At 40.5% G+C, this 27,792-nt stretch overlaps 1 protein-coding gene across 1 annotated transcript in view; it reads left to right on the forward strand.

The window, feature by feature from the left end:
* The window catches only part of LOC122556894 (cationic amino acid transporter 2-like), a 41,103-nt gene extending 13,824 nt beyond the window's left edge, over positions 1–27,279 (forward strand). Inside the window, 7 exon segments of the mRNA XM_043704152.2 lie at positions 10,516–10,738; positions 14,550–14,686; positions 16,841–16,943; positions 17,050–17,222; positions 18,204–18,370; positions 23,011–23,119; positions 27,119–27,279. Coding sequence (XP_043560087.2) covers positions 10,516–10,738; positions 14,550–14,686; positions 16,841–16,943; positions 17,050–17,222; positions 18,204–18,370; positions 23,011–23,119; positions 27,119–27,279 — 1,073 coding nt within the window.
* The last annotated feature ends 513 nt before the right edge of the window (positions 27,280–27,792 follow it).

Raw genomic sequence — 27,792 nt, forward strand, 5'->3', positions numbered from 1 at the left:
ATAAAACAATTGAAGTCCACGGTATATCATCCACAAACAAGGGAAGCTTTAGAGAGATACCATCAGACTTTCAACACAATGATTAAATCACACTGCCATGAACATTTTCTGGATTACGTCAAAGGTCTGGATTCTCTATTGTTTACTATCAGAGATCATCCAAATGAATCCCCAGGGTTTAGTTAATTTGAATGAATCCATTCGTCACAAGATAGAAAGTCCATGAAAATTGATCAAGGAAAAGGCTTCAAGACAGACAAATCTGCAGTGTTGGATTTATATTTCTGTTTGTAGAGAGACTCACAGAAGCATAAAAGCTATGTGAAGATGAAAGAATGGGCATACAAACATGCTGAAATCAGAACATTTTGAACAAGCAAAGAACTGTTAATGTTATTTCTTTTACAAGACAAATCTCTGAAAGTAACATTCAGTAGTTCATACAAAATAGTTAATAGAGTTAGTAAACTATGTCATCTGATGAACACGTTAGAAAACAGAAACAAGAATTGGTTATGTTACTATAATCTGTTAAAATTGTATAAACGTAGAGAGGAATTCAAGCAGGAGCAAGTGGTAAAAATAGTGCAGCATATGGACAATGAGAGTGAGGTAGTAGGAGATGTAGACAATTCACAATCTGTAGTTCCAATTAGAAAATACCAAAACATTGAGTCAGTTAGATATTGTTTTCTCAAACTTAGCGGAAAGACAATGACAGGATCTAATCAGGTTGCTTATAGAATTAAAGGAAATATGGCGGTTGTATATCTTTAGGCAGACATGGTGATGACGTAGGGGAATCAGTATTAATAAAACACTATCCCTCTAATTCAAACCTTGGAAAACAAGCTCAGGTAAAAACAGTGATTGAAAACACGTCAGAGCTGTGGTTAAACCAGACAGAGTTCTCCAGTGCTATTAGTTTCTTAATTTGATGGGTCAATTAGATTCGATATGGATTATAGAAAAATTACTGCTGTAACAAAAATTGATTTCTTGGTTAGATAATTATATTATAGGGTTGGCAGTGCCTCATTCATAGCCAAGATTGATTATATGAAGAAGAACTGGCAAGTACTAATGATATAAAGACTTAAATGTCTGTCAGATTTTGCTATACTAAATGATGTGTATCAATGCAAAGTCATGTTATTCACATTTAAAGACCCTCCACATACATTCCAAAGACATATAGACTATGTTGTAACTGATGAACCTAATTGTGTTATTTATTTAGATGTTGAATCAATGTACAGGGACACTTGGGAAGAACTTTTAAAATTTTGTTTAAACATTTATAATTTCCTAAGTTTTTTTTTCTAAGTGTGAGTTCGCAAAAGCAAAATCACTTACTTTGGACATATTATGGAGCAAATTGATGTCTAGCTAAGGACAGCAAAATAAAGGCAATGATAGATTTCCCCATTCCAAAACACAAACATGGAAAATCATGAGGCCTTTGCAGTTGCTTGGCTTTTATTGGAGGTTTGCTTCAATGCTTAGTTTAACAGGTGCAATATTACAAAAACAGTTGAATGTAATATTGTCAAAAGAGTCCCAAAAAGCTTTATAGAAGCTGAAAGCAATCCCAGTGAATGAATGGTTGTTAGCTGTCCCTGACTTCACTGCACATTTTACAATGGCAATTGACGAGAGACTTGAGGGGGTGATGGAGTGGTGATAGTGGTGCATAGACCAGACAGTAGGGCACTTTTCAAAGTGACAAAATGAGACTCTTGGATTGTTACTACCCTATTCGACATTTCAAAATTTATGGCTGTCACAACTGTAAAGTAACATGAATCTATAATCCCTTGGCCTTTGTAGAGAAATTTAAAATGCAAATGCTGGACTGTTTCAATAGTGTTTGTTAATACAACCTTGTGCTATATGAATTGTTTGTGTCACTAGAAAAGATAATACAAGTGCAGACACATGGGCAAGAATGCAAAGATGTTGGAACAGTTTGGAAATTTAAAAAGTAGCAAGAAATTGCACAAATTATGTGTACAGAGAGAATAAGGATGAATGAATGTAATATTTCTGCTGTTTTGTTTTAGGTGTGTCTGTGCATCGTAAAATTACACATCTGTGATTTATTGGAAACAGAGTCAAAAGGTCAAAGCATACTACAGATTATCTGCTATTTATTGTAGACGCAAGTTCTTTTTTGCAAAAAATACGTTGCAAGAGAGAGAGAAAGTGTCATGGCTGATATGTTTCTCAATCCCATTTTCTTGTTTTCTCCCTATGACCCTTGAATCCCTTACTAATCAAGAACCTAGCTACCTCTATCATAACAACAATGAATGACCATGCCTCTACAGCTTTCTGTAGCAATGAGTTCCACAGATTCACCAACCTCTGGCTGAAAAACATCCTCAACTCAGCTGTAAAAGGTTATCCCTTCACTCTGAGGCTGTGATTTTGGGTTCTAATCTCTCCTACTAGCGGGAACATCTTCTCTATGTTTGCTCTATGCAGGCACCTTAGTATTCTATAATTTTCAATGAGATCCCCCAGATCTATCTAAACTCCATTGAGTGTAGACCCAGACTCCAGAACTGCTCCTCACATGACCTTCATCCCCACAATTATCCTTGTAAACCTCCTCTGGACCCCCTCCAATGCCAGCACATTTTTCCTGTATACAGAGCCTAGAACTGCTTACAACATTCCAAATACAGTCTGACCAAAGCATTAAATGCTTCAGCGGTACACCTCTGGTCTTGTACTCTAGCCCTCTTGAAATTAATATGAACTTTGCATTTACTTTCCTAATTGCCAAGTGAACTTGCATGCTAACCTTAAGAGATTCCTAAGTCCCTTTCTGCTTCAGAATTCTGAAGCCTTTCCCCGTTTAGAAAATAGCATATGCCTACATTCGTCCACCCAAATTGCATAACTTCACACTTTCCCACATTGTATTCTATCTGCCTCTTCTTTGTCTACCCCATTAGCCTGTCCAAGTCCTTCTGCAGCTTTCACACTTCCTCAACGCTACCCTTCAACTACCTTTGGATCCTCTGCAAATTTAGTAACAATACCTTCAGTTCCTTCATCCAGATCGTTATTGTATAATGTGAATACTTTCATCCCAGCGTTGACCCCAATGAAACTCGACAAATCACCAACTGTCATCTTGAATCCCCACCTTTTATCCCCACTCTCCGCATTCTGCCAATCAGCCAATCTATCCATGCAGTACTTTGCCCCAATACAAGGGGCTCTAACCTTATTTAGCAGCCTCCTGTCAGCACCTGGTCAAAGGCCCTCTGGAAATCCAAATAGATCACATCCACTAGCTCTCTTTTGTCTAACTCTCCTTACCTCATTACCTCCTCTAGGATTCTAACAGATTTGTTAGGCATGACCTCCCCTTGACAAAGCCGTGCTGACTCAGTCCTATTTTAACATGCACTTCTAAGAGCTCTGCAATCTCATCCTCAATAATGAACTTTAAAATCTTACCAATGAGCAAGTCAGCCTAACCTTCATATAGTTTCTTCTCTTCTGCCACCCTCCCCTTTCTTAAACACGGGTATTATCCATTTTCTAGTGTACTGGGACTCTCCCTGACTCCAAAGACACTGAATCACCTTCAATGCCACCACAATCTCCTCAGCTATCTTCTTCTGAATTTTAGGGTGTGATCCATCACATCCAAGTGACTTATCCACCTTCAGTCTTTCAGCTTTTTCAGCACCTTCTCCTTAGTGATGACCACTACATTCACCTCTGCCTTCAACTCTCTAGAAGTTCTTGAATGTTACTGGCATCTTCCACCATGAAGACTGATGCAAAATACTTACTCAGTTCCTCTGCTACTTCTTTGTTCTCCTTTACTACTTCTCCAGTGTCACGTCTCAGCATCCAATGTCCACTTTTGACTCTTTTTTACCTTTTATATATCTAGAAATTTTATTTTATATTACTAGTTAGCTTACCCTTATATTTCATCTTTTCCCTACTTATTGCTTCTTTTTTAAATTATCCTCTGCTGGTTTTAAAGGCTTCACAATCCTCTAGCTTTCCAATAATCTTCCTCACAATATATGTATGACAGATTATGTCAAACTGGAGTAATAATAGAAAATGAGAATATATCTTAAAAGGTATTAAACATACAATTGTTGATAATCAGAGGAACTTAGCTGTACTCAGACATGTTACAGCAATCAATTAGGGAGCCACATTGACATTTACTGTTACAAAATTGGATTATTACAATAAAGAGGTCCTGCTATAATTATGTAGGGGATCAATGAGACTACATCTGAAGGCCTGTGACAGTCTTGATCTTCAAATTATAAAATGGACATACATTTGATGGGTGTGAACTTGCAGCATGGGTTGGTACCTGGGATTTCAATCTTGTGGCCATTTAGGAGACATGGGTAGAGCAGGGACAGGAATGGTTATTGTAAGTTCCGGAATGTAGATGTTTCAGTAAGAATAGAGAAAATGGTAAAAGAGTTGGGGGGAGGTGTGGCATTGTTAGTCAAGGACATTATTACAGTTGCAGAAAGGGTGTTTGAGGACTCATCTACTGAGGTAGTATGGGCTGAGATTAGAAACAGGAAAGGAGAGATTACCCTGTTGGGAGTTTTCCATAGGCCTCCAAATAGTTCCAGAATGTAGAGGATAGGATAACAAAGTTGATCCTCGATAGGAGCGAGAGTGACAGGATACTTGTTATGGGGTCTTTAACTTTTCAAATATTGACTGGGAAAGCTACAGTTCAAGTAATTTAGATGTGTCAGTTTTTGTCCAATGTGTGCAGGAAAGTTTCCTGAGGCAGTATGTAGACAGGAGAAAGTGAGGTCTGCAGATGCTGGAGATCAAAGTTGAAACTTTATTGCTGGAACAGCACAGCAGGTCAGGCAGCATCCAGGGAACAGGAGATTCGACGTTTCGGGCACAGGCCCTTCTTCAGGAATGCCTGAAGAAGGGCCTGTGCCCGAAACATCGAATCTCCTGTTCCCTGGATGCTGCCTGACCTGCTGTGCTGTTCCAGCAATAAAGTTTCAACTTTGATCTCCAGCATCTGCAGACCTCACTTTCTCCTCGAAGATTTCAACCTACTGCGAATCCTCTTACAAGGATGCCTTCCTTGAAGAAGCTCTCTGCCACTCATTCCTGAAGAAGGGCCTGTGCCCGAAACGTCGAATCTCCTGTTCCCTGGATGCTGCCTGACCTGCTGTGCTGTTCCAGCAATAAAGTTTCAACTCAAGTATGTAGACAGGCCAACAACGATTGAGGCCACATTAGATTTGGTACTGGATAATGAACCCGGCCAGGTGTTAGATTTGGAGGTAGGTGAGCACTTTGGTGATAGTGACTATAGTTCGGTTCGTTTACTTTAGTGATGGAAAAGGGTAGGTGTATACCACAGGGCAAGAGTTACAGCTGGGGGAAAGGCAATTACGATGCGATTAGGCAAGATTTGGGATGCATAGGATGGGGAAGGAAACTGCAGGGATGGGCACAATTGAAATGTGGAGCTTATTTAAGGAACGGCTACTCCAGATCATTGATAAGCATGTACTGGTCAGACAGGGAGGAAGATGTCAAGTGTGGGAGTCGTGGTTTACTAAGAAAGCTGAATCTCTTGTCAAGAGGAAGAAGAAGGCTTATGTTAGAATGATTTAGAGATGCCGGTGTTGGACTGAGGTGTACAAAGTTAAAAATCACACAATACCAGGTTATAGTCCAACAGGTTTAATTGGAAGCACACTAGCTTTCGGAGCATTGCTCCTTCATCAGGTGGTAGCTAGTGTGCTTCCAATTAAACTTGTTGGACTATAACCTGGTGTTGTGTGATTGTTAACTATGTTAGAATTAGATTAGATTAGATTACTTTACAGTGTGGAAACAGGCCCTTCGGCCCAACAAGTCCACACCGACCCGCTGAAGAGTAACCCACCCAGACCCATTCCCCTACATTTTCCCCTGCACCTACCACTACGGGCAATATAGCACAGCCAATTCACCTGACCTGCATGCTTTTGGACTGTGGGAGGAAACCGGAGCACCCGGAGGAAACCCACGCAGACACAGGGAGAATGTGCAAACTCCAGACAGTCAGTCGCCTGAGGCGGGAATGGAACCCGGATCTCTGGCGCTGTGAGGCAGCAGTGCTAACCACTGTGCCACCGTGCCGCCCACGGTGAGATGTGATGGCTTAGTTAGGGTGCTTGAGAGTTACAAGTTAGCCAGGAAAGACCTAAAGGCAGAACTAAGAAGAGCTAGGAGGGGACATGAGAAGTCATTGACAGATAGAATCAAGGAAAACCCTAAAGCTTTCTCTGGATATGTATGGGATAAAAGAATGACTAAAGTAAGATTAGGGCCAATTAAGGAAAGCAGAGGGAAATTGTGCATGGAGTCAGAGAAGGTAGGGGAAGCACTAAATGAGTATTTTTCATCAGTATTCATAATAGAAAAAGACAATATTGTTGAGGACAATACCGAAGTACAGGCTACTAGACTATATGGGATTGAGATTCACAAAGAGGAGGTGTTAGCAATTCTGGAATGTGTGAAAATAGATAAATCCCCTGAGCCAGATGGGATTTATCCTAGGGTTCTTTGGGAAGCCAGGGAGGCGATTGGGAGCCTTTAGCTTTGATCTTTATGTCATCATTGTCTACAGAAATAGTGCCAGAAGACTGGAGGATAGCAAATGTTGTTCCCTTGTTCAAGAAGGGGAGTAGAGACAACCCTGATAATTATAGACCAGTGACCCTAACTTCAGTTGTGGGTTAAGTATTGGAAAGGGTTAGAGAGATCAGATTTATTATCATCTAGCGATAAATAAGTTGATTAGGGATAGTCAATACAGTTTTGTGAAGGGTAGGTCGTGCCTCACATACCTTATTGAGCTCTTTGAGAAGGTAAAGAGGGTTGATGTGGTGTATATGGATTTCAGTAAGGCATTCAATAAGGTTCCCCACAGTAGGCTATTGCACAAAATACAGAGGCATAGGATTGAGGGTGATTTAGTGATTTGGTTCAGAAAATGGCTCGCTGAAAGAAGACAGAGGGTGGTGGTTGATGGGAAATATTCTTCCTGGAGTTCAGTGGTGTACTGCAAGGATCTGTTTTGGGGCCATTGATGTTTGTCATTTTTATAAATGACCTGGATGAGGGCATAGAAGGATGATTTAGAAAATTTGTGGATGACACTAAGGTCGGTAGAGTTGTGACTAGTGACAAAGGATGTTGTAGGTTACAGAGGGACATAGATAAATAGAGAGCTGGGCTGAGAGGTGGCAAATGGAATTTAATGTACAAAAGTGTGAGGTGATTCACTTTGGAAGGAGTTATAGGAATGCAGAGTACTGGGCTAATGGTAAGATTCTTGGTAGTGCAGATGAGCAGAGAGATCTCGGTGTCCAGGTACACAGATCCTTGAAAGCTGCCACACAGGTTGAAAGGGTTGTTAAGAAGGCATATGGTGTGTTAACTTTTATTGGTAGAGGGACTGAGTTTCAGAGCCATGAGGTCATCTTGCAGCTGTACAAAACTCTGGTGTGACCGCACTTGGGGTATTGTGTACAGTTCTGGTCACTGCATTATAGAAAGGATGCGAAAGTTTTGGAAACAGTTTAGAGGAGATCTACTAGGATGTTGCCTGGTATGGAGGGAAGGTCTTAAGAGGAAAGGCTGAGGGACTTGAGGCTTTTTTTTTCGAGAGAAGAAGATTGAGAGGTGACTTAATTAAGACATATAAGATCATCAGAGGGTTAGATAGGTTGGACAGTGAGAGCCTTTTTTCTTGGATAGCGATGGCTAGCTCGAGAGTACATAGCTTTAAACTGATGGGTGATAGATATAGGATAGATGTCAGAGGTAGTTTCTTTACTCAGAGAATAGTAGGGACATGGAACACACTGCCTGCAACAGTAGTAGACTTACAAACCTCAAGGGCATTTAAATGGTCATTGGATAGACATATGGATGAGAATGGAATACAGTAGGTTAGATGGGCTTCAGATTGATTTCACAGGTCGGCGCAATATCGAGGGCCAAAGGGCCTGTACTGTGCTGTAATGCTCTATGTTCTATGCTCTATTTATTGCAAACATTGAAAACATTCTATATTAGTTCCTGGCATGAAAATGTATCCTGTATGACAGACTGAGTAAATAAAATTTATGGAATTTTGAATTTTGTGAGGGCATCTCATTGGAACGTACATGATTCAAAGGAAACAGTATTCACAGGATCGACAGTGATATATCATTAATATCAGTAGAGACAAAGTATTGGAGAAAATTCTGGGACTATAATCTGAAATCTGTCATCTCACTGGATAGTCTGGAACATGATGAGCACAGTCTCAAGATAAGGGGACAGTTCATTTCAATTTAGAGGAAAAGCGGTTTATTCATCAAAAGGGTTATGAATATTTAAAAATTTTTTACCCCTGAAGATTGTGGTCATTGTTGAATCACATTTATAGGTGACATATATAGATTCTTGACCTTTGAAATACAGAGGAACCTTGATTATCTGAATATCAATTATCCGAATATTGGATTATCTGAAGGTGACCTCAAGGGCCCAATAGAAACATTATGTCAAAGAGCTGTTTCAACCCTGATCACGTCTATTGTTTACAGGTACAATGATTAAAAATGAACTTGACTCACTGAAGTGCTGCTGAGGACAGTCCTGGACAGTCCAGGCACCGTCTCTAAATGACTGACCTCCCGCCATCTCTCTCTCTTCCCCCCACGCTTTCCCTGGAGTTCAATACAGGCGTGAACCCTGAACCCCTTCCCCAGATAATCTCTCCAACATTGTCGTGTGTGTGTGTGTGTGTGTGTGTGTGTACGCACGCTATTTGGAGACTTACCACACAAAGGCAGCATCAGTCTCACTGTTGAAGTTCAGTCCGGCTCCCCCAGAGAGGGGGTGAGAGGATGGTGGGGGGGTGGGGTTGGGAGAGCGGGGTTGGGGGCAGGCAGGGGTTCAGGGTGGAATGGACAGGGTTGGGGGTGGGGGGGGGGGGGTGGCGGCGTGGGAGTAGACGGGGGTGCATGGAGTCTCGCACGCAGTGTGCTACAGCCTAGTCTCCTGAACAGCGAGCAGACTTCACTGAAAACTCTGAGCCCAAAAGGAAATCAATTAACCGAATAATCAATTATCCGAACGAAATAGTGCTCACTCATCTCATTTGGATAATCGATGTTCCTCTGTATTTTTGTGAATGGGGAGCAGTATTATTTAAGTTGAAGATTGTCCGTGATTGTTTTGAATGGTGGAGTAGGTTGGAAAGACTGCATGATATATTCCTTCTCCTATTGCTTATATAGTTAGATTTTTAAAATTAGATTAGATTACAGTGTGGAACCAGGCCCTTCAGCCCAACAAGTCCACACTGACCCGCTGAAGCGCAACCCACCCAGACCCATTCCCCCACATTTACCCCTTCACCTAACACTACGGGCAATTTAGCATGACCAATTCACCTAACCTGCACATTTTTTTTTGGATTGTGGGAGGAAACCGGAGCACCCAGAGGAAACCCACGCAGACACAGGGAAAATGTGCAAACTCCACACAGAAAGAGTCGCCTGAGGCGGGAATTGAACCCGGGTCTCTGGCTGCAGTGCTAACCACTGTGCCACCGTGCCACCCATAATGTTCTTATGTAACCCAGCAAAAGTCCACCAGCATATTGTAATTATTTCTCTGTAAGTTGATGTTTATCCTTCAGTTACGCACCACCCATGGGCTCTGTAGTGCAGTGGTAGTGATTACAGTATGGAAACAGGCCCTTTGGCCCAACAAGTCCACACCGACCCTCCGAAGAGTAACTTACCCAGACCCATTCCCATACATTTACCCCTGACTATGGACAATTTAGCATGGCCAATCCACCTAACCTGTACACCTTTGGACTGTGGGAGGAAACTGGAGCACCTGGAGGAAACTCATGCAGACATGGGGAGAATGTGCAAACTCCACACAGACAGTCATCCAAGGCAGGAATTGAACCTCTATCCCTGGCACTATGAGGCAGCAGTGCAAACCAGTGAGTCACCATGACACACCTCTGTGGTGTCTGTACCTCTAAGCCAAGTGTCTGGTGTTAAAGGTCCAGCTGCTCTTGAGGTGCATCATATCATCTGTGAATAAGTTGATTTGAAGACATCTACACCATTCATTCCTCCCATGCTTTGTGAGGGATGATTCAATGAAGTAGGGCTGCAGGGGATAGATTTTAAATCCATAGTCAAGTGAACCACTCCAAGGGAAATACATTGATCACACTGGCTAAAATAATTCTTTAACTTATTAATTATTATTTCAGAACCTTTCACTATTAATGTCAAATCAGTTTCAAAGTTATTGTTTTTCAATGACAATTACAAGAGGAAAGCAAATTATTATTGTAGCTGTGGCTTGCAGTAGTATTGTTTAAAGGATCTGGAAAGAATCTCATGTTACTTTTCTCCATTGTATCTCACACTGATTCTTTTTATTTTATTATTTTCCCAGGTGAAGAGGTGAAAAGTCCTCAGAAGTCCATCCCAGTTGGGATTATAGCATCTCTTCTCATTTGCTGCTTAGCCTACTTTGGGGTTTCTGCTGCTCTTACACTTATGATACCTTACTATCTGCTTGATACTCAAAGCCCAATCCCTGTGGCCTTTGAATATGTGCGATGGAGTCCTGCAAGATACTTTGTAGCTGTGGGCTCTCTGTGTGCACTTTCAACAAGGTATGATGGTAATCTAATTAGTTCCTTAAATGCATTAAGATTGCATGTTGCTTCCTACATAACATATCCAAGAAATTAATTTATTACTGTGCTTGATGATTTGAGCTGTTTCCATAAAGGTGCAACAAAATCATGTATGAAACCCTAATGAGTCCCCATAGAGTCTGCTTTGTTTAGGAGTGACTATAGTCTGACTCTCAGGAGGTCCAACAAGCCCTCTTTTTTGCAATCTAATGCACAGGTTGCTGAACTTTGTATTATAGCACTCAAGTACAATTGTTCCATTCTTGTCAGTGGGGTCAGTTAGCTCAGTTGGTTGGACAGCTGTTTTACAATGCCATCAGGACTTGCCTCTTCAACCTCTCTCTTCACCTGAGGTGTGATGACCCTCAGGTTAAGCCACCAACAGTTGTCTCTCTTTCTGTCCAATGAGAAAACAATCCTATGCTCTCTGATTTTACCTTGACATCATATAATTAACATTAGTCTTCTTTTTATGTTACATCTCCCCCCAAGTTTCTCTCAACTCTTATGTTATCATTACTTCAACAATTTATTGGAACTATTTACGTTCTCACGATCTCCACCGGATGCTCCCTCCCCATGCCTCCATGTCCAAATACCTTTGTGGAATGTTTGCTGCTTGTCTTACTGTGGTTCACACGATTGTTTCATGAGGTAATGATCTGCCACCATTTCTGTAATTAGTGTACCATATTGCAAGGTAGTTGACGTTATCCTGTTCTCATCATCCATTTTCTGTATATTCCTACTGATTCTTTCTCAATGCTTTGAGAAAAATCAATGCTTTCTATTCATTCTGAGTGCTCCTACTGGTATTCAAACAGTGTAAGACTTGGCTGAACTGCTTTTCTTAGGACTGTACCTTCTGATTTATTATTTCTGAGCCAAACCTTCTGCATGGTACCAAACCTGACAAAATCTTCACTGTGGGCTTAGAATTGTACTATCTCTGCTGTTTCCTTTTGGGGTCATTCTCAATTTTTCTAATTCTCTTCTGGTCTTGTGATTTTAGACTTAGTCCAAGGATTTTGCTATCATTATGGAATATCTGTTCGCAATCATTTACTCATTAGTGACTCTAACAGCGAACTTTCATTACTCAAAAGCATTGATGTGATTCGTAAAGATAAATTCCAATCAGTGTTTTTGACCATTAACAACTTCAGGGTTTTAACACTCTTGTGGCTTCTCTAATAGTCTTTAGAAGAAGAGGAGAATTCATGACATGATTGACTGTGATTCTGTTGTGAACCTCAAACTCATCATTCTTGAATTGCAGAACAATGTCTGACACACTAAAACTGAGAAACACTTACAGCCTCAACTAATTGCTCTTGCTCTATATTTACATTGTGTTCTTCTGATTCTGCAAATGCTCAAGATACAAATTAGATTGGCTTTCAACACATGTCATCCTAAACTGAAATGAGCATGTGCCTAATCCTGAGGAAGATGAATCTGTAACCAATACTATGGGTAATCTGGGATTATAGTGAGCTAGTACATCAAAGCAAAGTCATTTCTGTCTTAACCTTTTCAAAGCCAACTATTGAATTTTCCTCTGAAGCTCTCCAATATTCTATGATTATAGCCAGATTTCGAATACATTTCTCCACCTGGTTGACCATTTCCACAAAAAGTTGGACATCATTGACACTCTGGTTGTGTAAACTCGTTTATTGCCTTCATTTTCCTAGGATTTACCATGATTCCTTTCTCTTACATGATATAGGTGAATAATCTCATTCTTATCTTTGCAAATTGACAATTCCCATTGAGCATGAGGCCTACATTCTGCAATACTTTCATAACTTCACAAGCACTGATCATGCTCCTTTTTAGTGTGTCCAAGTATGTTCTCTGTAATGAAATGATTACTGCTCATGTTCCCTTCAAGCATTTGAGACATTGCTTGTGGAAATGTTTCTGGTGCAAATTAAATTGTAAGAGGTCAGTGATTAAAGTAAAATCACCAGAATGGCAACATTGACTTGTAGTCTAGAGGTACTTTACAAAAGCTGGTGTTTGCACCTAATTTTATAAGGAGCACACTATTGGGTGGTTAGCTCCGTAGTCATCATGGACTGCCTTGATCAATTGTGTAAGGTCTACACATAAACTGAGCTCTCATTGGGCTCAGGAACTGTCAACAGTCCTGACACTACCTTGTTGGCTCTGTAGCAGTTGACTTTGTTGCATACTGCCATGTAGAACCTTCCCTTTCTTGAACAATGAGTGTGAGACATTCCTGGAAGTACATATAGATATTCTCTGGGTGACTTGAAGTAATGTGATGCAATGTTCTTTCTTGAGCATTTCCAGACCTTTACAAAGTTTGAGGGAATTTTTTCTGAAATTCTATCCTATTTGCATTGTGCAATATTGCATCCAATATTTCAAGCAGCCCTACCTGTATGTATGCCTTTCTACTAAAGATAAATGTGGCTTCGGTCTTTAAGACATCAAGAGTATTGTTAAACTCTCTCCACTTGTTGCTAAGTGTGGGAGAAAACTGAACTTGTACCTGAAGATCTGGGCTCCCTTGGACCTTGCAGTCTGATGCTCACAGTTTATCACTTGTCCAGTTTAACACTTTCTTGAAGCCTAGCAATTCAGTAAAGATTAAGAGGTAAAGTAACTCGAGTTTTATCTACATGGCTGCTCTCTCATAAGAGAGAGGTGGCTGGCAATGCTTTAACCTGAGGACCGCCACATCTCAGGCAAGGGGTTGGAAAGGAGAGCCCTTTATGGTAATCTCAGCCAGTCACAGCAATTGAACCCATGCCACTAGCATCATTCTATAATCACAAACAAGCCGCACAGCCAACTGAGCTAATCAACCCCGAGCCAGGGCCTCTGCTTGCCCTCTTTGACTTCACCCAAAAATGTATAGTTAAATATATACTTTTCCTTCTTTTTTCATTTTCCATTTCCTGGATTCTCTCATTCTCCAGAGCCTTTTCAGATGATTAAAATGTTTATGCTGCTTTTGGTGTGATGATATACATTTAAACCTGAAAATGTGCTGCCAGTGCTTGGGTTTGCAAGATTGAATGCACTCAACTCCCCCTGCTGGTCATTCCTGACATTGGTAATACTACCATGCTTCACAATGTGAACAAACCAATATATCTAACATAGGCAAAAGTGAAGACTGCAGATGCTGGAGATCAGAGTCGAGAGTGTGGTGCTGGAAAAGTACAGCAGGTCAGGCAGCATCTGAGGAGCAGGAGAATTGACATTTCGAGCAAACGTCCTGTATTTGTTTCTCCTACAGCTTTGCCATTTCATTGGCTTTTGGGAGGGTGACAATGGCATCTTGGGATCTACCCAACTGATTAATTTAAATGATTCTGAGGTGTTTCCTTCAATAATGGCCTGATTCTGAGCTTCAGTTTCAGGTTAGGCGATTTAGGACTGCGATAGGAAACATTTCTTTCCTCAGAGAGTAGTCAACTTGTGGAATTCTGACGGCTGAGGATGCTGGGTCACTGAGCATACTTAAGAAAGTGACTCTTAATCTTTTAGCTATCAAAGACTTTGAGAGATATGGACAGAAGGTAGATAGAGATATATATTTGAGGTAGAAGATTATTCATGAATGTATTGAATGGCAGAGCAGGTGCGCATTCCTGTTCCTAGTTTCTACAGTTCATCCATTAGTGCCATTATATGTTATTGTTTTATTCTTAAACATTTGACAGGCTAGACATTTGGTGAGCACTGCATATCTCTCACTTCCTTTTAGTTTGGATTTTGGTTCTAATTCTGATTTATTCCTCCACAGCCTGCTGGGCATGATGTTCCCTTTACCCCGCATCCTGTTTGCTATGGCAAGGGATGGCTTACTGTTTGACTTTCTAGCAAAACTGAGTAAACGTCACACCCCAGTTATTGCCACAATAATTTCAGCAAGCATTTCTGGTAAGAAGGGTTATTTGTTAACCTTATAGCTGGGGCTGAAAATGTCCATATATTATTGGCTTAGCAGATTTTCAAACAATGAAAATACACTCTGCTTTCTCTCAGCATTTGTTGCTTTTTCAAATAAATCGATAATGCATTAAGAATATTTTCAATGCTGTACTTCCAGTAAAATCTTTGGGCCGCACTAGGGTGGGAACAGAAGTGGACAAGCCTGAAAATACAGTGGCATTCCAGACTCTGGGATGTGGAGATTAGGCATGTTAGGTATCTTGTTAATCAAAATGAATGGAAGCGGAACAGAATAATCAGTTACCCTGAATTTTCCCGTGCAGGATGAGGGACAGAAAAGGTTTCTGGAGGTGAGTGGAAGTAGGCCTAACAGCAGGCCAGGATGAAAGTGTTGAGGTCTGGATACTTTCACTGCCTGCTTGGGCGCAGGTTCAGCCCCACGACACCTTGTAGATGGGCTAACCAGCCCATCCCAGTTCCAGTCACCCACTGCAACCATTGGAACCCTCCCTAAAACCACTGTGGATACAGCTACACCAAATGGACCCAAGTAGTTCTAGAAGATTGTTCACTGCCACTTTCTCAAGGTCATCTAGAGATGAGCCATATAAATATCAGAACTAACTGGTGTGCTAGTTTCCTGATTCTGTTCCCAGCACCACCTTTTTTCTCCTAACTTTTTTAAATAAAGAAGAAAAACAGAAAGCAAATGTCTTCCTAGACAAGGAAACTCTCACAGTACATTGGCTGTGGCCAGCCATGTGGGAGTCAGTCCCTAGAATGATTAGATTCCCTACAGCATGGAAACAGGCCATTTGGCCCAACAAGTCCACACCAACCCTCCAAAGTGTAGCCCACTCCGACACATTCCCCTACCCTATATTTACACCTGACTAATGCGCCTAACACTATGGGCAATTTAGCAAGACCAATTCACCTGGCCTGCACATCTTGGACTGTGGGAGGAAATCAGACCATCTAGAGGAATCCCACAAAGACAGACACAGGGAGAATGTGCAAACTCCACACAGCCAGCTGCCCGAGGAATCAATCCTGGGTCCCTGGTGCTGTGAGGCAACAGTGTGCTAACCACTGAGCCACCATGCCACCCCATGAGGAGAGTCTGAAACTCCTGTTTTATTTTAATTTCTTTTCCACCTAATAGCAGTAGTGCTTATTTACCCAGCACTACTTTGGCCATGAGGCTCGTTAAGAAGCTTGTTATAGGTAATTTTAGGAGGCTGACTCGAATTTTCTAATCAACTTTCAGTTTCTGATGCAGTGGGCGAAGAGGGGGGAAATAGACTGCTTGGAAGAAGCCACTAAGTATGTAGTTCAGGATGCTAATACTCTAGGGAGACCTCCAGCCTCTCTGTCCTTCCCTCCAGATGACATTTGTCAAGGGGCACACCCCCTCCACCTCACCAGTGGTGGCCTGGCTGCTTTTTTGTACTTTCTGAATATATTTTTTAAAAGTAGCAGACTGCAACTTGAGCTACCTCTCACTTACTTACTCTTGACTGAAGCCACCTTCTCCTCTGAAGCTGGAGGCTGTCTGATTGGCCTTCTATCCACTAGAACCTGCCTGCCATATGTAATTGAATCGGAAATCCTTCGCAATCCAAACAAAAAAAAATCATCACTAAAACCATAAGGAAAGTCTGTTTTCCACCTGGGGTCAGGGTCAGAATCTATGAATAATTTTCCAACATTTACTTGATAATTTTAGATCATAGCTGTTACCATCATTTATTCTGTGAACATTTCCTGAGTTAATATAGGAACACAATATGTTGCTCAAAAGATGTGGACGCTGTGTAGAATCCTAATCAGTCTTATATTGCTTGAGATTTTCTCAGGGTAATAGGAGGCGATCTCAGAGATCTGTAAATTAGGGGATTGATAGCATCTATAAGAATGTGTGGCATTATGAAATAGTATCATATGGACTTTGATTGGAATAGACTCGGTGGGCTTAAAATCCAGCTTTCTCCAGACTATGCTTCGTTCTTAAACATTAAAGAGATTTAAGAGTTCAGGCAGAAAAGATAATGTTCAGTTTTCCTAAGTGTTTTCAATGTATGTTATTTAACCCGAATGCTAAACAGAAATCATTTTGCAGTTATTGTCTGCTTTTCTTAGCTGTAATGGCATGCCTATTTGATCTGAAGACACTGGTTGATATGATGTCCATTGGAACACTTCTGGCCTACACATTGGTGGCAATATGTATCATTATTTTGAGGTAAACATAATATTTCTAGGTTGCTGGGAGTTCAATCTATATGCCCCACCCTTGTCTGGACAGAGACCCCACTTACCAAGAAAAGAATGGTTTTTTTTTGCAATAGGTACCAACCAGACTTTAGTAAGAATGTTGGCATTGAAATGAATGAAGAGAAACAATGTGAACACACTACAGAGTCCCCAAAGGAATCTTTCAACATTAACTTATTGGTAATTCCTCTTCAATTCCCATCACCGCAGTCATCAAGTATTGTTACATGTTGTGTGGGACTAACAGGTGAGTACTCAAAGGAACTTGAAAGTATCAGAGTCACTGAAGTGTCAAAGGTCTGGTCAGCAATTTAATACATAGCTCATAGCATGGTACAAGTTATAACTGCTAACATATCATAGATCCTCCAGCTGCCACCATGGAGCGGTGTTTCAAACACATATGGATAGATCCCTTTGGTCTTCAGGCCGGTTTGTTACCACAAGGCCAGTGTTGTGATGTCTTACTCATTTCTCAGTTGCAAAGGCGTTGGAAATCACGATTTGCATCTAGAAGACTCCAAGTTGAGTTCCACCCACTCCCACACCAGGGACATCCTTTCAACACATTAAGAATCTGGTTAGTTTTTACACAGATGCCTCATCCACCACCAATACAAGCACCATTAACATCGGAACTCAATGTGAATGGAACAGGAAACAGACCCATTTTAGCTTCCCATCCACTCTGTTTCTTACTTTCATTTATATCCAGAAGTGTTTTAATGCACAACTGAACATTTTATTTCCCATTACTGAATCACCCTTGATTTTTTTCTCCATTATCTTCTATCATTAAATCACCCATATTTCAAATTAATTAACATGCAAATCCTGGGGAAGTGCAACAATACCAAAAGTGAGGGAAAGGTAGAGAGAGGGAGGGGGACTAAATCAAAATGGAGTTGGAAGGGGAAATTAAAGCACTCCATCACCTGCAGCGCCCACCCCTCTATAGAGTTATTGAGAGTATTGGACTCTGTTTCTTTTGAAGTTTGGATTTTACTAATACAATGTTGTCTATTTTAAACTATATTTTATGAAGGGATTAACTTCCACTGTGCAATGTTATTAGCATACAGTTAATGTGCAAACATAAAATCCCTGCTGGTGTTATTATTAATGTAATAAAACGCTCAGAGGAAATTAGACCATTAGAATGCTATACCTAAATCATTGTATATCATGAAGAGGTTGTAACTATGTCTTCTTACTTCTCTCTTATCAGTCATTTTAATTTGCATTCTAAGTGCAATGATCACTCTTAGGCTGGATTCAATCATTGCAGCAGAGAGCTGGAGTCTTGGTTGCTTGGTGCCGGTCCTGTTGATATTAGCAGTCACAGTATTTATTATCTGGAGACAACCTCAAAACCAGAAGAAAGCCTCATTTATGGTATGTTGACGGCAGGATAAATAAAAGTTACAATGTTGATTCAGGAGGGCAAAACTTTTTGATTAAACATTTCAATTATGTGGTAAATGGTGTTTGGATTCTTTCATCAGCTTTATTTTTAGTGGACACATTGGAGAAGGTGGAAAAAAATGGCAGCATTTCAAACAGCTAAAGCATTAAGGTAAAGCGATCAAAAAATAAAGTTTTATGTAACCTGCTTCAATGTGTTATGATACATCTTCATGGTTTCATAAACGTGAGATTTGATGTGAATGCAGACCAAATGGTCCAGATGTGGGGACATTGCCACTGCTCCACTAACTAGTTTACTTGTGAAAACTGGGTGCCATTGGCAACTTAGGCTGAATGGTCTGTTCCATGTTATAGACCTCTATGACTCGATGACTATAACTCTGTTTGTATTTACATAGTGTTTTTCCAGTGCAACATCTGTACACCTGAATTTATTTAATCAGTCTATCTTAGGCCTCCTCCTATGTCACATCTCCTTACTGCTCTTCCACAATTACATCCACAAACACAACATTGGGTTCCACATTAGCATTGAAGATACCAGGTCTACTTTACAACCACCTCGCAACCTTTCTATTGCTGCTGATTTGTCACACTACTTATTCAACTTTGGTTGAGTAGTAATTTCAACTTCTTAAAAAATCCTTTGGGAGGATGTGGGCACCACTGGCAAGGACAACATATGTTGCCCATCACTAATTGCCCTTATGCCCAGTTGATATATACTCATATGGTTAACATATAGCCTTATGGTCTTATGAGTCAACCATACTGTTGTGGGCCTGAAATCACATTTAGGTCAGATCAGGTAAAAACAACATGAGAAGGACAACAGACTTGTTTTCCTGAGGAACATTACAGTGAACATTTCTCCAAAAATGAAACTGAAACTACGTTTCAATTTTTGATTTTTGTAAATGAATTGAGATTTATGAAGTCATAAAGTCATAGAGATGTACATCACAGAAACAGACCCTTCAGTCCAATTTGTCCATGCCGACCTGATATCTCAACCCAATCTAGTCCCACCTGCCAGCACCTGGCCCATATCCCTCCAAACCCTTCTTATCCATATACCTATTTAGATGCCTCTTAAATGTTGCAATTGTACCAGCCTCCACCACTTCCATTGGCAGTTCATTCCATACACGTATCACCCTCTATGTGAAAAAGTTGCCTCTCAGGTCTCTTTTATATCTTTCCCCTCTCACCCTAAACCTATGCACTCTAGTTCTGGACTCCCCCACCCCAGGAAACAATTTGTGTCTATTTATCCTATCCATGCCCCTAGTGATTTTATAAATCTCTATAAGGTCACCCCTCAGTCTCCGGCGCTCCAGGGAAAACAGCCCTAGCCTATTCAACCTCTCCCTATAGCTCAAATCCTTCAACCCTGGCAACATCCTTGTAAATTGTTTTTTGTAATTAAATTTAAATTCTAAAAGCTACATGGTGGGATGTGAGTCTATGATCCTTAGACCAGTAGCTTGGGCCTCTAGATGCCTATTCTAATGACATCATTACTACACCACCGATGTTCTTGATCAGCCTCCCATTTTTGATCATCATTTAATTTGAACTCATCAAATCTCATAGAATCTAGTATGGCACCTATGGATCGGAAGATATTGAAAATAACTCCACTGTTCAAGCAAATTCAAAAAGAGTAAATAGACCAATTAGCCTGACATCAGTAGAACAAGAAATGCTAGAATCCAACAATAGTCCAATACTTAGACGATCATGATATAACTCAGCAGACTGAACATGGATTTATGAAAGGGAAGAAATCTTTGATAAAATATGCTGAATATTTTTTGAGAAAGTAACAATTAGGCTAGGTATGGGGGACCAGTGAGTGTAGCATTTTTGGATTTTCCAAAAAGCTTTTGATAGAATGCCGTACAAGAATTTGTTGTACAAAATTAGCTCCCATGAGCTTAGGGGTAATATATTAACATGTATTGAGGATTGATCACGGACAGAAATAGTGAAGGAACAAATATTTCAGTTTTGGGTTGGCAGGTTGTACCAAGTGCAGTACAGTAAGTATGGATGCTGCATTTCAGTTATTGATAACCTAGGGCCTCAAAAGTGAAACTATATCATAACTGAATCATGTTTATAAGAAAACACCTGCTTTTGTTTCCATTCTTAACTAGCAAATTGAAGGTTTAAATAAAGATTTACTTCTTTCTGGAGCTATGGGACCATAGACAATAAACACTCATGTGTGTGGAACCATGATATAACAGACCTGCGGGGACCAGGTTTGAGCTGGTTTGCTGATAACCTAAAATTAAGTGGCAAAGTGTGTTGTGATCAAGACAATCAGAGACTGAAAAAAAAAATCCAGGATGTGCAAGTTGGATGGACTGGCCATGCTAAATTGTCCATAGAGTCCAGAGCTGTGCAGGCTAGGTGCATTAACCATGGTTAATGCAGAGGCTATAAGGATAGGGTAGAGGGGCGGGTCTGGGTGGGATGTTCTTCAGAGGGTTTGTTTGCACTTGATGGGCTGAATGGCCTGATCCACACTGTAGGAGTTCTATGATTCTTTGATTTATTCAGGTAAATTCAGTAGGAAAGGGCTTTTTTTGGTGGAATATAACGTGGCGAAATGTGAAATTATCTAGTTAAGAAAAATAAAAAAGCAGAGCATTTCAAAAATGGTGCGAGATTAAGAAATGCTGATATTTCAAGGGATCTTATGCACAAATTAGAGAAAGATAACACTCATATTTAGTACGTAACAGCAGAATCAAATATATTACCAGGTGAATGCAAATGAGTAACCTTGTTGCAATTTTATAGGGCCTTGTAGAGATTACATGTATGAGTTGGTGGATATACAGTTTTAGTCAGCATACTTAACACCATATTCTGGCCTGGGTCAGAGTGTAACAAAGGTATGTTAGATTGACTCATTGATGAGGGGATTATTCTAGGAGGAAATTTTGAGTAGAGGCCCACAATCATTGGAGTTTAAAAGACTGAAAAATGATCGTATTGACTTATAAAATATATAAGGAATCTGACATGGTGGATACTGGCAGAATGTTTCTCCTGCCTGGGGAGTCCAGAACTGAGGAATATAGTCTCAGGGACTGATCACTTAGTACTGTGATATGATTCCAGCTAATGGTAATGCTGGAGGTCAGACGTCTGGCTTGATAGACTATAAGCTTGCTTTTTCTTTGGCATTTGTCACGATCATCAGTCACTGAACATATTCTCAACAGGTTGCCGATGTACTTTCAACAAAATGATATAGAAGTTTATTGTGCATAAATGGAAAGCATGAACAATGATGCACTAAGGACTATTTAAAAGGTCTTATTACAAATATCAGAAAGATTCAATGCTACATCCCTCAATGACTATATGAACTTTCAAATTTCAGTGAAGAGTCATCCCGTCTCTGTGCTAAAGTTCCTTGTTCAGTTGTGAATGATTTTTTTTCACCAAATTTCTGCATTCACTCTAAAATTAAAATAAAACCTATGTCTTCTCTTGCTTAACACATAACATAAGAATATAACTTGAACTTAAAGCTTTTTACATTGTTCTCCTACTTTAGAACCCAAGCTCTCAAACAGTAATAACATATTATGAACCTTTATCACAATTAAGCTGAGTATTTTTCACTCAAAGCATTGAAAACCTTTGGAATTTTCTACTTGGATGGAGCCCTAAATGCTGAGTCATTGAGTATAGTCAAGTCAGAGATCAATAGCTTTTTGGATGCTGAAGGCATCAAAAGAAATGGGTATAGTGCAGGAAAGTGTTGCTTAAGTAGATAATCAGCTCTGATCATGTTGAATAGTAGAGTCAGTTTGGAGAGAGGAATTACCTACACTTGCTCCTATTTCTTCTGTTTCTTGTCAGATCCCTCCGTCGCTTCAACCTTCCTTATCTCTACACTCCTATTGGTGGCCATGTTGTGAACTGCTTAGTCTCTAAGACTGAGCCGGCCTTTCTCTTGTTCTTGAACTCTCCTCTTGTGCTGTACTCCTTTAAGATATTCTTTTATATCTCTCTTTTGCACAAACTTTTGGTCACCACTGCTAATATATCTTTCGTAGCTTGGTGTCAGGTTTGGTCAGTTATGCTTTTTTGGTGTACCTAGGAATGTTGTATTACATTAAGGAAATCATGTAAATACAACTTAATTGGTTGTACAGCATTATGAATTATATTTAATTGTGTATCATGGTTATAAGTGATGACAGAGAAAAGAATCTTCAATTATGATAGGTTGCACTGATGTTTGGTGATTTTCATTGCTGCTATTTCCTATTATTTGAGATGGTGTTGTCCACAGAGACCCTGGAAAGATTACATTTATTTAGATACTAACTGGATAATTGAAGAATGCCATAAAATTCAGACAGGCATCCATAACTTTTATTTCAATACTTGTGGCATTAATAACCTATACAAATTTATCTTCATTAATGACCTTCAGTAGAATACTTGAACTTTAATGGTTTGATCATGATCTGAATTATAACAAGGGGATGCTGTACTGTTAAATGTTGTATACTTCACTATCCTCGAGTCTCGTGCGTGTATCCTGACTTGTATGCTTTGCTGTATTTTAAAAGGTGCCGTGTGTACCATTCCTGCCAATATTCAGTATTTTGATAAACATTTACCTGACGGTGCAGTTGAGTGCAGACACCTGGATTCGCTTCTCTGTTTGGATAGCAATTGGTAAGAACCTTCACCACAGTTTGAGTAGTTAATATTGCAATTCAGTCAATACTTACAATATTTTAGTCTATTATAGGCAGCAGCAAGTTACTTTGTGGGGGAGGTGATGGCCTAGTGATATTAAATCTGGATTGTCAATCCAAAGACCCAGATCATGTGGGTCAGTGAGATTTGATTTCAATGAAGAATCTGGAATTAAGAGTCCAAAGAGGACCATGATTCATTTAGCAAAAGTGAGGACTGCAGATGCTGGAAATGAGAGTTTCGGTCAGAGTGGTGCTGGAAAAGCACAGCAGGTCAGACAGCATCTGAGGAAGGGCTTTTGTCCAAAACGTTGATTTTCCTGTTCCTCGGATGCTGTCTGACCTGCTGTGCTTTTCCAGCACCACTCTGATCTAAACCCATGATTTAATTGTCAGGAAAAACTCATCTGGTACACTCATGCCCTTTAGGGAAGGAAACTGCCATCCTTACCCAGTCTGACCTACATGTGACTCCAGACCCACAGCAATGTGGTTGACTCTTAACTATCCTCTGGGCAATTATGGATGGGCAATAAATACTGGCCTAGCCAATGACACCCTCATCCTGTGAATGAATAATAAAAAAGTGAACTGATTTTGAACTGATTTGCTCAGTCAAAGATAAAGTGTAAAACAAGTGTAGAAATTCCTAGGCTGTTCAAGACTAGATCAAGTGACATTTTCCTCAGTAATTTATTATTTTGATTCAGTGTAGATTGTGCCAAGTTATTCACCTAATTCTGGAACTTGAATGTGCTATGACTCTCTGCTTCTTGATGTTCCCCATTATATTCTGTGATGAAATACTCTATTTGTAGGCATTTGGCTATGCTCAGAAGCCAGCAATCAGTGAATTGTAACATTCCTAGCAAATGCAATTCCAAGAGATGTTAGGAAGCAACTTTCAATTATGCTCAGCAAAAGGAGAGGGGTTTATTGTAAGGTTTCATTGAGTTCACTCAGGACAATTCAGGGTCACTGAAATGGAGATCAAAGGACACAGTGTTGGAGAAGGCGATAGAGAGTAGACTCCATGAACTAAACAGGAGAGTGGGAGAGTCAGTGAGGGGTCAAGATCATGTGAAGCAAGAATCACATGCATGGCTCTGTGCTGTCAGAACTTGGGGGAAGCAAGCCAAATGTTGGTGCAATACTCAGAAGTAGTCACAGGGAGTGAGAATGTGGGAAGATCATTTGTGTTGTATTGTGGGTAGCCAGGAGGGAGTGGAAGAAGCCTGTAGATAAACTTCAATGTAGCAGAGAAAGGATGGTGGTGCACAAGTGGGGTTGGGGTTATGAAATTACACAACCAGTGCTTGTTGAATGCAACTCGACAAGATTAGAGCTCAGAAACATTCAGGAGCAGTACTGTCTTGGTGGTGTTGGAAGGTGATTAGATTAGTTTAGATTCCCTACAGTGTGGAAACAGGCCCTTCGGCCCAACAAGTCCACGCCAACCCTCTGAAGAGTAACCCACCCAGACACATTTCCCCTCTGACTAATGCATGGCCAATTTACCTGCCCTGCACATCTTTTGGACTGGGGAGGAAACCGGAGCACCCGGAGGAAACCCATGCAGACATGGGGAGAATGTGCAAACTCCACACAGACAGTTGCCTGAGGCTGAAATTGAACCTGGGACCCTGGTGCTATGAGGCAGCAGTGCTAACCACTGAGCCACCATGCCGCCCCATAGCAGTCATAACAGAAGCAATCACTGAGGCAGACCATGATGCCCCATCAGAGGCAAGAGTGTTAATGCTGAGATCCAGCTCATCACTAATGGTCACAGGTACCTCATACATATTGCTACTAGGCAGACTCTGAGCATTTATACCTTGACATTGCAGTTATGGTCATGTATGAGTCACTGTGCCTCAAGTTGCATGTTTCCAGTAGCCTCCCAGCTGGCTCTCTGTATCTTCCCAAGATGGTTAAAGCATTCAAACTTCTCAGGGAATTTTGACAGGGTTGATGCAGGAAGGTTGTTTCTCCTTGTAGGGCAATCTCAGACCAGGGGACATAATCTCAGAATAAGGGATTGCACTTTTAAAATAGAGATGGGAGGGATTTCTTCTCTCAGATAAAACGGACATCATTATAGCACAGTAGAGGCCCTTTAGCCCTCGATGTTGCATCACAACCTGTGAAACCAATCTAAAGCCCATCCAAGCTACACAGTTCCATTATCATCCATATGTCTATCCAATGACCATTTAAATGCCCTTATTGTTGGCAAGTCCACTACTGTTGCAGGTAGAGCATTCCACACCCTTACTACACTTTGAGTAAAGGACCTACCTCTGACATCTGTCCTATACCTATCACCCCTCAATTTAAAGCTATGTCCCATTGTGCTAGCCATCACCATCCAAAGAAAAAGGCTCTCACTGTCCATCCTATTCAATCCTCTGATTATCTTGTATCCCTCTATTAAATCACCTTTTAACCTTCTTCTCTCTAACGAAAACAGCATCAAGTCCCTCAACCTTTCCTCATAAGGCCTTCCTGCCATACAGGCAACATTCTGGTAAATCTCCTCTGAATCATTTCCAATGCTTCCACATCCTTCCTATAGTGTGGCAACCAGAACTGTATGCAATACTCTAAGTGCAGCCACACCAGAGTTTTGTACAGCTGCAACATGATCTCATGGTTCTGAAACTCAATCCCATTACCAATAAAAACTAACATGCTGTATGCCTTCTTAACAACCCAATCTACTTGGGTGACAACTTTCAGGGATCTATGCACATGGACACTGAAATCTCTCTGCTGATCCACACTATCAAGAATCTTATCATTAGCCCAGTACTCTGTATTCCAGTTACTTCTTCCAAAGTGAATCACCTCACACTTTTCCACATTAAACTCCAATGCCACCTCTCAGCTCAGCTCTGCAGCTTATCTATGTCCCTCTGTAACCTACAACATCGTTTCTCACTGTCCACAATCCCACTGACTTTAGTGTCATCTGCAAATGTACTAACCCATCCTTCAACACCCTCATCCAGGTCATTTACAAAAATGAAAAACAGCAGTTGTCCCAAAACAGATCCTTGCTGTACACCACTAGTAACTGAACTCCAGGATAAACATTTCCTATCAACCACCACCCTCTGTCTTCTTATAGCTAGCCAATTTCTGATCCAAACTGCTAAGTCACTCTCAATCCCATGCCTCCATATTTTGTGCAATAGCCTACCGTGGGGAATCTTATCAAATTCTTTTCTGAAATCCATATACACCACATCAACTGTTTTACCCTCATCTGCTTGTTTGGTCATCTTGTCAAAGAACTCAGTAAGGTTGTGAGGCATGACCTACCCTTCACAAAACCATGTTGGATATCCCTAACCAAATTATTCCTTTCAAGGTGATTATAAATTCTATCTCTTCTAATCCTTTCCAAAATTTTGCCCACAACAGAAGTAAGGCTCACTGGTCTACAATTATGAGGGTTGTCTCTATTCCCCTTCTTGAACAAGGCGACAACATTTGCTATCCTGTAGTCTTCTGGCACTATTGACTGGAGGACAGCAAATGTTGTCCCCTTGTTCAAGATGGTAGTGAACTTGCAGAATCCTTTGTTGCAGAGTACTGTAGAGGTTGGATCATTAAGTTTATTAAAGGCTAAGGTAGATACATTTTTAACCAGTGAGGGAATCAAAGGTTATGGGGAAAACAAACAAAGTAGGTTTCAGAGTGATCAGATGCGACATGATCTCATTGAATGGCCCAGCAGACTTGATGGGCTGAATGCCTTGCTTCTGCTCTGATTTCTTATGGTGCTAGTTGTCATAATTGGGTAACTGATGCTGCGAGTGACACCAGTTCATGTTCAGGTTGTTTCTGTTCACATTTGCAGGAGAGTTGAAATCAGCTCCTTAGATGAGGGTGAACTGAAAAACTTCTCTGGACCTTTGCCACTGACTTACTAATACTGAAATGTAAAATTTCTTACTTCATTCAACAGGTTTACTGATATATTTTGGCTATGGCATTCGACACAGCGTGGAAGGTCAGTGACATCAAGAATGCTCTATTTTGAATCGATTTGAAAACGAAAAGCCAGCTGAGAAAGAGAATAAGAATGAGGCTTGTTCAGGAACCAATGATCCATCAAGGATAAGCTAGTAATTACAACTTCTGAACAAATTGAATATGAACAGTCCAGTTCCTCTACAAAATAAAGTCAAATTTCTTTTATACATTTTTAACATAATTACACACACGAAGAATCTTTGCAGGAGTGCTATCAAAAGTTTGATGATTATTAACTATTACACTCAGAAAAATGTTACCTAAACACTAAGGAAGGGAGGTCAATATGAATGTACTTTGCTATACCAGTTCTACTCAGTCACCACACAAAGAACTCTCGAGATATAAAAGAGGAGCTCTGTGTAAGGTTTCCTTTTCGATTTATTTTGGTTAATCTGTAAGTTCTGCTATCTGTAAATCAAAAAGTCATTCTGTGAAGAAAATCATATTCAGTATTTTGTATGCAAAGTAAATGCTGAGAGAGTTGTGACTCAATCAGTTATCCCTTGAGAACAGAAAGGCTTACAGTCAGATAGACACTTTTCACATCCTTGGGACTGGTTGCTGTTGTAATGTAGGAATCTAACAACTGGTACATAGCAAACT

This window comes from Chiloscyllium plagiosum, unplaced genomic scaffold (assembly GCF_037043375.1).
Source record: "Chiloscyllium plagiosum isolate Xiang-an unplaced genomic scaffold, Cpla_swu_hap1 HiC_scaffold_16, whole genome shotgun sequence".
NCBI lineage: Eukaryota > Metazoa > Chordata > Chondrichthyes > Orectolobiformes > Hemiscylliidae > Chiloscyllium > Chiloscyllium plagiosum.